Consider the following 12,272-nt stretch of genomic DNA (forward strand, 5'->3'; position numbering starts at 1 on the left):
CCACAGAGAAACCCTGTCTTGAAAAAACCAAAAAAAAGAAAAAAAAAAATAACCAGGCGGGGTAGTGGCGGCGCACGCCTTTAATCCCAGCACTTGGGAGGCAGAGGCAGGCGATCTCTGTGACTTCCAGGCCAGCCTAGTCTACAAAAGCTGCTTCCAGGACAGGTTCCAAAAGAAAAACCAGTTACATTCTGAGCTCATGCCACACTAGCCTCTATCAGTTCTAAATGCTTTGATAGCATGTTATTTTATATTGTTATTACATGGGGAGGGGTGCACACGCACATATAGGAAGGTCGGGACAGCTTGGTAGGAGTTGGCTCTTTTCTTCATCGTGTGGGCCCAGGGTTTGGCAAGGACCTTAACTCACTGAGTCATCTTGCTGGCCTTTTACAGAATTAGATGAGACAAATATTTAGCTCTCCCTTCACAGCCTCTCCACCAACACCCAAAGCATGACCTTCCAGTTACGCCAGTCTTTCCATTTTCCTAGGAATCAGGATTCCTACCATAAGCCTAGCACTGCTTCTTCCACTGTAGCTGAAATCTTCCAGATGCCCCCTTCACATGTAGACTAGCATCTCAAATAACTAGCTTCTGTGCAAATAAATATTGTATCTTCTATCAGCCTATAAACGTCTAATAAAGGTGCTGATGAGCTAGCTCGGGGGCTAAGAGCACTTGCACACCAAGGTTGACCACCTGAGTTCAATACTTGGAACAAACAGAAGAGAACTCGTTCAAGTTGTCTTCTGACCCTCACAGGTATACATATGGCACAAATGTGTGCATACACAGAGTAAGATGTTAGAGAAGGAGAAACCTAATAATAGAAGGCAAGATTTTTCTATCCATGTTATAAAGATGCAAACATTGTTTCTAAGATGATTTAAACAAACTCTGAGACCCAACTAGTGTCCTACTTGCAAGTTACAGATCTTTAAGAGTTAATGAGGAGGGCTGGAGAGATGGCTCAGAGGTTAAGAGCATTGCCTGCTCTTCCAAAGGTCCTGAGTTCAATTCCCAGCAACCACATAGTGGCTCACAACCATCTATAAAGGGGTCTGGTGCCCTCTTCTGGCCTGCAGGAATACACACAGACAGAATATTGTATACATAATAAATAAATAAATATTAAAAAAAAAAGAGTTAATGAGGAAGCCAGGAGGTGGTGGTGCACACCTTTAATCCCAGAGACAGATCTCTGAGTTCGAGGCCAGCCTGTTCTACAGAGCTAGTTCCAGGACAGGCACCAAAGCTACAGAGAAACCTTTTGTCTCTAAAACAAAAGAACAAATAAACAAAGAGTTAATGAGGAAATGGGTGTGGTAGCACATGATTTTAACTCCAGCATTAGGAAGGCAGGGACAGGCGGGAAACCTAGTCTACATAGTAAATTCCACACCAGTTAGAGCTACTTAGTGAAACCATATCTAAAAAAAAAAAAAACTAAACAAAAACCAAACAGCTAATGAGGGCCAAAAGACACCATGTACCAATACAAGCCCAACTCTTCCTACTTCTGATACTGAGGCAATAAGTACCCACACTGAGCAAGGTAAACAGAACATGAAAGTGTTACAAATTCTGCTCAAAGAAAGAGGCACACAATGAACTTAATTTTCCCCTTTTATTCTTCTCTTTAAAACAAACAGGGCTGGAAAGATTGTTCAGTGGTTAAGAGCACTGATGCTCTTACAGAGGACCTGGGTTCAAGTCCCACCCCACATGACAGCTCACAAAACTGTCTGTAACTTCAAGATCTGACACCTTCACATATACATGGAAAACACCAATGCAAATGAAATAAATTATACAAACAAGCAACAAGCCTCTATTTTCCCTGGCATGGAAATCTGTCCAAGGACTCTCTGACTAAGAACTTCCAGTGCTGGCCACAGACCATTTCAAACCCATCTCCACAAAGACTTTGCCTTAAACCTTATTGATAGGAGTTTGTAATTAAGGGATCTGCAGAGAGAAATAAAAGTTAATGTAACAAGAGTACACATTTTTTTCAGCAGTTTTGCACACGAAGACCAGTTTCCTGGAGTGGATGAAACAATGATAGGCATGCCCAGCCTCACCCCAAACTTGTCTATATAAGTACTGTAAGGCACACGGCAGCACCTAGTTCCTACAGGATCTCTTCCTGGCAGCCTCAGGTATCTCTTCCTTTTGCCCTAAGCTCCATTCCACATAATGTCTGGCTCCAGGTTTCCTGACAACCTTCATTTCTCCAAACAACCCTGTCAAGTTGAATACCATTAACAGAGAGTGAGAGAAGACAACACCTGCAGTTAGGAGACAGGCACTACCCTCTACAGGCCTCAGCATGCGGATAAGCGAGCTGACTTTACCCTGGGTTACAATTAAATCGGAAGTCTAGTAAACCAACATTAAAGCAATGGTCATGGATTTCCCACAAGGAAACCATGAAACTTCTGCTATGTGCTTGTCACTCTGTCTCTGCCCTGCAAAGGAGAATCTTAGCAGCACCTCAGAAAGATAGGAGCCTTGGGCTCCTCAAAAACAACTGAAGGAAGAAGGAAAATCATCCTTTTTAGGGTTTTTTTGTTTTGTTTTTGTTTTTGAGAAAGGGATTCCCTGTGTAGTCCTGGCTGTCCTGGCACTCATTCTGTAGACCAGGCTGGCCTCAAACTCAGAGATTTGTCTGCTTCTGCCTCAGGAACGATGAGATTAGAGACGTGAGCTTCTATCACAAATTGACAAAGATTCTATTTTTTTAACGAGATATTTTAAACAATGACTCCTAATAGTTCCAGTCACAGTAGTGAATGAAAGTCTGTTATCCCAGCACTTGGAAGGCGGGGGCAAGTTCGAAGCTAATCTGAGCTTCATGAAATCCTGTCTCAAAAAACCAAAATACTCAAGTCAAACACACAGTAATCAATCAGTTCTATAAATACTAGGAAGTAAGGGATTTGTGGGGTTTTTTAAATTATTTATTTTATGTACTTATTGTTTCCCCTTCATGCATGTCTGTGTGAGGTTGCCAGATATTAGAGTTACAGACAGTTAACTGCCATGTGGGAGCTGGGAATTGAACCTGAGACCTATGGGAGAGCAGTCAGTGTTCTTAACCACTGTACCATCTCTCCAGCCCAGGGATTTGTGTTTTATATTAGTATAATAAATATGGACTTACTGTCAGATATGGTGCATAGGCCTCTAATTTCAGCGCTCAGGAGACAAAGGCAGGAAGATCTCTGTGAGTTTCAGGACAGCCTGGTGTACATAGCAAGTTCCAGAACAGCAAGGGATACATAAAGAAACCATACCCTAAAAACTAAATAAGGAAGAAAGAAAAATCAAGAATATGGATTTAATGGTGCTAACTTTAAAAATTAATAAAAACGTGCCAGGCTGTGGCAGCACACATCTTTAATCCCAGCACTCAGGAGGCAGAGGCAGGTGGATCTCTGTGAGTTTAAGGCCAGCCTAATATAGAGCGAGTTCCAGCCAGTCGGACCTGTTACACAGAGAAATTCTGTCTCAAAACACAAACAAACAAACAAAAAATAACAGAAAGGAAAAATAAAGGAGCCATGAATAATGGCACATGTCCCAATACTTTGGAGGAAGAGGCAGGAGGAATTCTACAAGTTCAAGACCAGCGTGTGCTACAAGGTGAGACGTCTCAAATTAATTGACTAATTAGCTAATTAATGAACTAATTTTAAAGGGAGAATTGATTATTTAGTGTTAATATTTTTCTAGATTATGATCTTTTTATTTTAATGTTTAATCACATATGTGTATACGGGTCTGTGTGCCCAAGCGCCCATCAGCTCCCTCTGAAGCTAGGGACCCAGCAGCTGTGAGATATCCAACACTGGTGCTCGGAATTAACTGGGGTCCTTGACAAGAGCAGCAAGTGTTCTTAATCACCATGAGGTTTTTTTATAACCTAGAAAAGTTGTATATATCTTATAAAAATAAAAGTTGTTTTTCTACTATATGGTCTTATATGTAAGATTATGTAAATTATCTTTCTCCTTTCCAATCCATGAAAATGTCACCAGGAAATATGTCTTAACAATTTCCCATACAAAAGAAAACATAAAACTGCAATTTTTTGAAGCTCTTTTAGATTTTATTTTAAAATGTTCTGTCTTGGCCAGTTGTCTCCTGTGTTGTGGTGAAGTTGCTTCTGCAGGGAGATGATGAACTGAGAGCTTTGGCGATCTGAGGAACCACAACATGGAAGTGACCTATGATGATGTGCATATCAACTTCACTCAGGAAGAGTGGGATTTGCTGAATGCTTCCCAGAAAAATCTCTACAAAGATGTGATGCTGGAGACCTACAGGAACCTCACTATTATAGGGTACATTTTGGAGGACTGTAACACTGAAGAACATAGTCAATGTTCTAGAAGACCTGCAAAGTAACTTTCCTGTGCAAGTTTATAACAATGTGCCTCTGATGAGTTTGTAATATGTCCTGGAACAATGAATTAAAAGCAGCAGTGTAAATAAGCACAAAAAAAAAAAAATGTTCTGTCTTCCTATTAAAAAAAAATCCAAATAGCTCTATTCAATGGATGCCTTAAAGTCTCTCCAGGCTTCCTTGTGTATGCACATTTACATACATGCCTAAGACCACGCATGCCCATTTATTTCCTGGTTCATTCTGCTGACTTTTACTTCAAAGAAATGAAATCCTACTGCTCAAAGAAACTCGTTTCTCTAGTCTTTGCACAGAATTCTACAGTATGGGAGCACAGGACTCAGGAAATTCCTCTCAGAGGCTGTGGACACAGGGGGCTTTGGTTTGTTTTTCTCTGTTATAAATACTGTTACAACAAACTTCCATGAGAAGTCTTGTTTGGGGTGCAACTGTACCCCCTACAGTAGAGTACTGTTAGTTCACCCTGCTAGTCAGAGCTTTGACCAGCCCTCCAGAAGGCTGGGCCAGCCACAGAGGGCACTGTTGGCACACACCTGCCAGCTCCCTTCTGAGGGTGTCTTTTGATGAGTCCTAGATATGCCCAGTCTTTCCTGAACACATTCTGGCATCTCTTATGAGTGAAAAACTTCACTAGGAAGCCACTTTAGTGTTAAATTCCAAAATTTTATTTTTCCAGCTGAGGTTTCTTCTTGGCACCAGACCCCGAATACAAGTGCTGCAGTGCTATGGATATCCACAAATCATCCCAACCCAAACGAAATGCTCCATAGGTCCTAGTTCGTCCCACAAGGTTCCACAGTTTACTGTCTTAACTCTAAGTGATAATAACACTTTGTAAAAGGAAATCCTTGGTTTGACACGGTAGCACACACCTTTATTCCCAGCATTTGTGAGGCAAAGGCAGGTGGATCTCTTGAGTTCAAAGCCAGCCTGGACTACAATAGTGAATTTCAGGAAAGTCCAGGCTACATAGTAAGAGCCTGCTTCCAAAAGAAAGAAAAAAAAGAGAGAGAAAATTATTATTCTAAAGTACGTGTAAAATTAATAGGCTTTTTGTTTGTTTTCTACATAGCAAGTTCTCCATGCAAGCCTAGAAATACATGAGACATTGTCTTTAAAAAAAAAAAAAAGAAACAGAAACAAAAACAATCAACATATTAAATATAAAACAGTTCTTTAGCTTTCAGCACTTCTGAATGGTTCACATGACTCTATACTGAGAGCAACCCTCTCCCATGCCACTGCTCCAAAGCATTAAAAACAAAGGAAGGTCAGGCACCAGCCAGCATTAATTCCCAAAGAAGCTTTCTGGTGACCTGTGCATTCATTTATCAAGATTTCTCCATACAGGCAGCACATAATGATCTGTTCACACATGCTCCTTGGTAAGTAAAGGAGCTAAACAGCAGAGATATAAAGATTAAATCAACTACATTGGTAATAATTACATACACAGAGAACCATGAACATACCTGCCACAAAAGAGAAAAGAAGGTAAACTTGAATGCCAACATTTTAATAATTACTTTTGCATTCAGCAAACAAAACTTATGAATAGATTTAAAATTAGATAAATATTACTGCAATCTAGACAACAGACTTATGAAACAATTTTTTACTAAATTTTAAAAAATATTACGTCAGGAAATTTTAAAAAGCATCAACATTACTAAAACATATTCCAGGGGAAAACACAGACCTTAGGCTTATTATCACCTTATCTATTTACAAAAAGGGAGAAGTAAATGTGAGCAAAGCTCAGGCCAGAAGCACAGATTTCATAAGTGTGCCATCTCCTAGACCGGGGCAAAGAATGTCCTACAGCAGCTTCAACAGACTTCCTAACAGCCATGTCTTCAGGACTGGAGGACATTTTTCATTCTAAAACTCAGTAAGGATCTCAATCAATGTATAGCAAACGAAACTTTAGTTTCAATGAAGAAACTGTAAAGACAAAATGCAGCCAACATGAGATTGGGGGTACACACTAAGGGCCAGGGCACTTCACTGAGATGTCAGAGTGGAGAACCTCAAGTGTCTCAGTGGGAGATCCTGATGAGTTTATTTAAAGTAAGCTTAAGACAATACAAAACCACAGCCAGAATTCACACACCAGGAACTGAAAATATTAACTAGATATTTGTAAAATTAAAGTCACATATACAAACCTGAAACACTGCTTGGCCTTTTTACTGTTATTCTGATTGTGGTGTTTCTAGTGCTGTGCCTCTAATAAACTCAACTCTTTTAAAATAAAATCAGATTCATCTTTTTTGGGAAAATTACTTATTAAATGTTTCAAAAAATTAAATGAGTACTATTTACAAGATTCAACATCACAGGGAGCAAGGAAATCCTACCCCCTGCAAAATAAATAAACCTCTCTCTCCTGCAGCCAAGCAAGATGTCAAAAAGAAAGAAGGTTCAGGAAGAGCACCCCTGGCAAAATGCTAAAAGTCATCAGGACCAATCACAATAGTACAGTTGTCACTGGGGAGACAGCCTTCTGCATCTGAAATGCATGACTCACAGGCCAAGCTGGAAAAGAAGAAGCCACCAAACTACATGGCTGAATTTTTTAAATCATACAAAAAAATGAAAAATCTAAAAATGAAAATAAAAACATTCCAGTCACACACAACTTAAAAAATTTACTTCAAGTTCACTTCTGAAGAAGACACTTCACAAACAAGAACAATCCTGGCTCCTACAGGGATGTGTAAAACGGCCCAAAGGGAAACGCTCCATCACAGCGCCGAGTTAGGGCGAAGCAAGGGCTTCTAGGCAGAAACCCCCAAAGTGATCCAAATCATCTGACAGTTTCCACCACACTGAGGACATTTTCTAGAGCTCTGTTGGAGAATACAAGGCTCATTTAAAGACAGCGGCAGACAAAACTAGACAAAGGAACTAGAAAAGCTCTACGGTATATGCTGGGGTGATGAACAAGCTCTAGAAGAGACAGAACTAATTTTTATTTTTTGTACATGTATATCTATGTACCACATGCACGCCTGCAAAAGCCAAGGGCCTCAGATCCACAGAAATTAGAGTTAGAGATGTTTTGAGTCACCAAATGGGTGCTGAAAGTCAACCTAGGTCCACTGGAGAGGGACTACTGCCCTTAACCACTGAGCCTTCTATCTAATCTTGAAGAAACAAAGTTAAACCAAAATGCAGTGAGTGTTTCCATTATGGCAACATGTATATCCTGCTAATAACATAAATATTCAATACTGATTAACCTCAAAGTGTTCATAAACAATACTGGGAAGAAAGAAGAGAAAGAAAACTACATCTCTCATTGAATGAACTCAACAAGTAATAGAAAACAAATATGTAATTAGAAATAAAAACATAAGAGTGTCCTTTAATAATACTGAAATAAGCAAAAAAAATTAGTTTTCAAAGTTAATGTAAGAAGCTGGAGAGATGCCCCAGGATACAAGCACTGGCTATTATTCTTCCAGAGGATCAGGATCAACACAGGACCCACATTAACACCAGTTCCAAGGGATCTGACACCCTCTTCTGGCCTCTGTAGGTATGTAAATGGTACACAGACATATACATGAACAGAACAGAACCATATACATAAATTAATTGATTGAAGTTAAAACAGAGACAGGAATGGTGTAGCCCACCGATCACAGCTTTTCAGGAGACTGAGGCAGGAGGATTGCTGACCTGTACAACATTGTTTACCAATACTATCCCCTCCACCACCTCCACTAAATAAAAGCTAAAATGAGTTGTTTCTACGAAGTGAGCCCAGGAATGTGAGGTCTGGATCTGGAATAGATCTTTCAACGGTATGGGATTATTTTAAATTTTTTCTCTTTAGATTTATTTATGTGCAAGAGTATCTTGCTTGCATGTGTACATGTAAACAACAGGTTGTGTCCGGCGCCTGAAGAGTTCATAGAATAAAGGGTTAGAGTTCCTGAAAAGTATGCATAGTTGTAAAAGCCGCCATGAGGGTGCTCAGAATTGAACTCAAGTCCTCTGCAAGAAGAGCTGCTGTTCTTAATAACTGAGCCATTCCTCCAGTTCCAACATGACATGATTCTTAGTCTATACACATTACTAAATTTAAAAATAACAAAATTAAGCTGGGCAGTGGTGGCACACGCCTTTAATCCCAGTATTCAGGAGACAGAGGCAGGTGGGTCCCTAAGTTCTAGCTAGGTCTGCCTGGTCTATAGCTTCCAGGACAGCCAAGGTTACAGTGTGAAACCCTGTTTCCAAAAACAAAAACAAAAAAAATTAAAATATTATCTACTTCGAAAAACAATAAATTACTGAGGGGTCAGTATACAGTTGACTAGTAGATGCTTGGTTATATGCATTAATCCCCAGGTTACAATCACAATACTAGAGGGATTCATACACAAGTATGACAAAATTGTTTTTAAGAAAAACAGAAACTACATTGCGACAATTTTACTGCGAGGCTCGGGCTTTGAAGCAGCCAGTGAAGAGCCTGTGAGTTCAGAACCCCAGCACTCACACAGAAAGGAAGTGTGCTGTGAGTCCATTACTAGGAGGGATACACAACGTAGATTCCTGAGTTCAGCCTGGCCAACAGACAGCGCAAGCATTCAATCCCTGAGCAGTCTGTGGTGTCCTTGATCACCTGTATTTGTTTTGCTTCACAGGGCAGATTATCCTATGTTGTGCTGCCTGAAGCAAGACTCTCTACAGCTGTAATGATCCCTCCCCTCACCACCCCCCTCAAAAAATAAAAACCTAAGTAATAATAACAACTGAACTTAGTCACTATAGCTAGCTTTAGCAGGCATAAATAAGAACTATTACTAAAGAAGTTAACAGCTTTAAAAATATACTAAACTATAAGAAAAAGCAACCACATCACCGGGATGGCTTCAAGAAATTCACATAAATTTTTTGGTTTTTTTTTTGTTTGTCTGTTTGGTTTGATTGGGAGGGTGGGGTGGGGGGTCTTGTAAGTAACCCAGGAAGGACTTAAATTTACAGATACCTCTGGCCCAGTCTCCTAGGTGCTGAGATTACAGATGTGTGTCACTATATCTATGGTCAACATGGATGCTTTTAAATTAGGTTTACTCATTTGTTTATTCAATTATGTTCCATATTCAGTTAAGTTTCTAAGAGAATAAGATATGCATACAGACGGTCAGACAGATACACAGACAGAACAATGAATAAAAAAAGAAAATGTTAAGGATACTTAAAATACAAGCTAATCATTAAGTCAATAATGATAGTTTGAATATCTCTCCAGCACAATGGCTTGCTTTGAAAAATACTGCTGAATTTTAATCCTGTTGTTTTGTCAGTGAAACGTGTTTGCTCATACTTCACAAGTTCATTAATAAGCCTCTAAGGTCTAAATTAAAGCTTTGCAGTTTCTCACAAAACAAATTTTGTTTTAGTTCTGGTATGCTCAAAACTAAATATGCAAATTAAGATGTAGAAACACTTCAATGGCTTAGACAGGTATCACTAGACAGCAGCAGGGCAAACACTGGGCCTCTATCATACTGCAATCTGTTAGGCTTCATATGAATGAGTTTACGATGACCAGCAGGAGCTATCAGTATAAACTTTGACAGGAGACAAACAGACAGTACTAGATTTCCATCAGAGGACTGGAAAGTAACCAGAATAGATCCTGTTTCCAGCATTAAAAGCCACAAAAGAGCACAGTAATTCACACAGAAACTATTATGCCGACTACACTTAGTTGCTTGACATCATTATATACAGAACAGAATGGGCCAACAATTCAAGAAAGAAACATCATTTTTACCAAGAGTACAATCTTGGCTATATCCTCCAGGTCTCTGAGCAGAGAAAGTTACAGTAGCAAGAACAGTTAACCTTAGAGGATAATGGGCCACTAATACATTTCTAAAATTATAAATTCTAAACCAGGTGGTGGTGGCACACGCCTTTTATCCCAGCACTTGGGAGGCAAAGGCAGACAAATTTCTGTGAGTTCGAGGCAGCCTGGGCTACAGAGTGAGTTCCAGGACAGCCAGGGATACACAGAAAAACCCTGTCTAGAACTTAACAGGTTTCCTTAATAAAAGAGTCAAATGGGAATCTAGTCTCTTCTCCTACTATTTTTAAGTTCCTACTGAGCTGAGGGAGTCTGCCTTTTCCCATGCAGAGGAATTTAAAAAAAAAAAAAAATGTGCACAGGCAAAAGCAGAAATGTCTACCATTTCACAGCAAAGATGCTCAGTGGATCTGACCTCATCAACACAGGAGTCGTTTGAATCCATGCATTGACTGAATTAATTGCGGAGACTAAGACTGCCATTTAACTGTATTTCTGTATTTTCTGGGCATTTAAGTGACGGATTATGCCCTCCTGTTCAGTGCCCGGACAGCAAGCATCCCCATCTAAGCTTTGTCATTCATTAGCAACTGAGCCTGGTGGTGAAAAGCTCAGATGGGAGTTACGCTGGCAGTTTTTCCTGCACTAGAATTTGCTGCTAAGCGGGCAACCTTGGGCAAGTCTTTGAAGGTCCACTTCTTAGTCTCCATCTGTACATCTCTAAAGTATAACCAGTAAGAATACCTGCTATACCAGGCCTGCAGAGAGAAGAAATGAAGTGACTCAGAGATTCCCACCACAGGAAATGCTCAGACTGAAGCATCTAATACTAATGAAAGCATGGTCTCTACCACAGCTGATATTAAGCTAGCTCAGGAGGTAAAGATGCTTGCTACCAAGGATCCACATGATGGAAGCGGAAAACTATAAAGCCCTTGCTTAAAATTCCTTCTTATGAATTCACTACTACATGAAGCCACTTCTCAGGCACAAAGGAAGTTTGACTCATTTTGGTTGGCGGGGGCGTCATCTTTGCTTTTTGGAACAAGGTCACATCATGTAGGTCAGGTTTGTCCAGACCTCGATTTTCCTCCTCAGCCTTCACTGTGCTGGGAGTGCTTGAAGATACAAGCCAACATATCCAGCATTATTCATTTTTGTATTCTCAAACTTCCTAAATAGAGTCATTCACTAAGTAAAGTTATTAAACCTACCATGTACTAGAAGACTGATTCAGTGTATAAAAATGTGAGCAAAGGACTTGTTTAAACATTCAATGACTGTGAACAAAACAAAGTATTCTGACCTTGTGTTCAGCAGAGAGAAAATAAGTAATACCAACAACATCAACACTTCATTCTGTAGCATATCCGAAACCATTAAGTGTTCAAGTGGAGATCAAGAGGATATATATCAGCATGAGAAGATTAAGACTATACAAAAAGTAGAGTGCTCCTACAATATGATCAGGTTATGGAAGAAGAAACCACTGAGAAATAAAACTTGAGCAAGCCCCATAAGAAGGTGGGGAAACTAGCAAGCCCATGAAATCTATCACCGAGGAAGGGCATTCCAGGCAGAAGAAACCACCAGCAAAAGGCTGTCTATTATATAATAAACAGAAAAAAGCTGGGTGGTGATGGCATGCCTTTAATCCCAGCACAGAGGGAGGCAGGTGGATCTCTGAGTTCAAGGCCAGCCTGGTCTACGAGGGACAGCCAGCCAGGGCTACACAGAGAAACCATGTCTCAAAAAACCAAACTGGGGAAGAAAAAAAAAAAAAAAGATGAAGAAGAAAAGAGCTGAAGAGATGGCTCAGAGGTTAAGAGCACTGCTGCTCTTGGAGCTCTTCCAGAGGTCCCTGGGTTCAATTCACACCACTCACATGGTGGCTCACAACCATCTGTAATGAGATCTGGTGCACTCTTCTGGCATGCAAACAGAGCACTGTATAAAGAAATAAATCTCTGTGTGTGTGTGTGTGTGTGTGTGTGTGTGTGTGTGTGTGTG

The 12,272-nt window shown here is 40.1% G+C and overlaps 2 protein-coding genes across 10 annotated transcripts in view; one reads left to right on the forward strand and one right to left on the reverse strand.

Moving 5' to 3' along the window:
* Positions 1-12,272, reverse strand: part of Rere (arginine-glutamic acid dipeptide repeats) — a 367,056-nt gene that overhangs the window by 281,955 nt on the left and 72,829 nt on the right. The gene's annotated exons all lie outside the window — the stretch shown is intronic.
* On the forward strand, positions 4,225-4,488 carry LOC106143913 (zinc finger protein 431-like). Its single transcript, XM_026782296.1, has one exon. The coding sequence runs from the start codon at positions 4,225-4,227 to the stop codon at positions 4,414-4,416; it is 192 nt and encodes a 63-aa protein (XP_026638097.1). The 3' UTR covers positions 4,417-4,488.

This window comes from Microtus ochrogaster, chromosome 10 (genome assembly GCF_000317375.1).
Source record: "Microtus ochrogaster isolate Prairie Vole_2 chromosome 10, MicOch1.0, whole genome shotgun sequence".
NCBI classification, from domain to species: Eukaryota; Metazoa; Chordata; class Mammalia; order Rodentia; family Cricetidae; genus Microtus; species Microtus ochrogaster.

Coding starts and splice junctions, on each gene's coding strand:
- LOC106143913 (XM_026782296.1), top strand. CDS start 4,225: ATGGAAGTGACCTATGATGATGTGCATATCAACTTCACTCAGGAAGAG.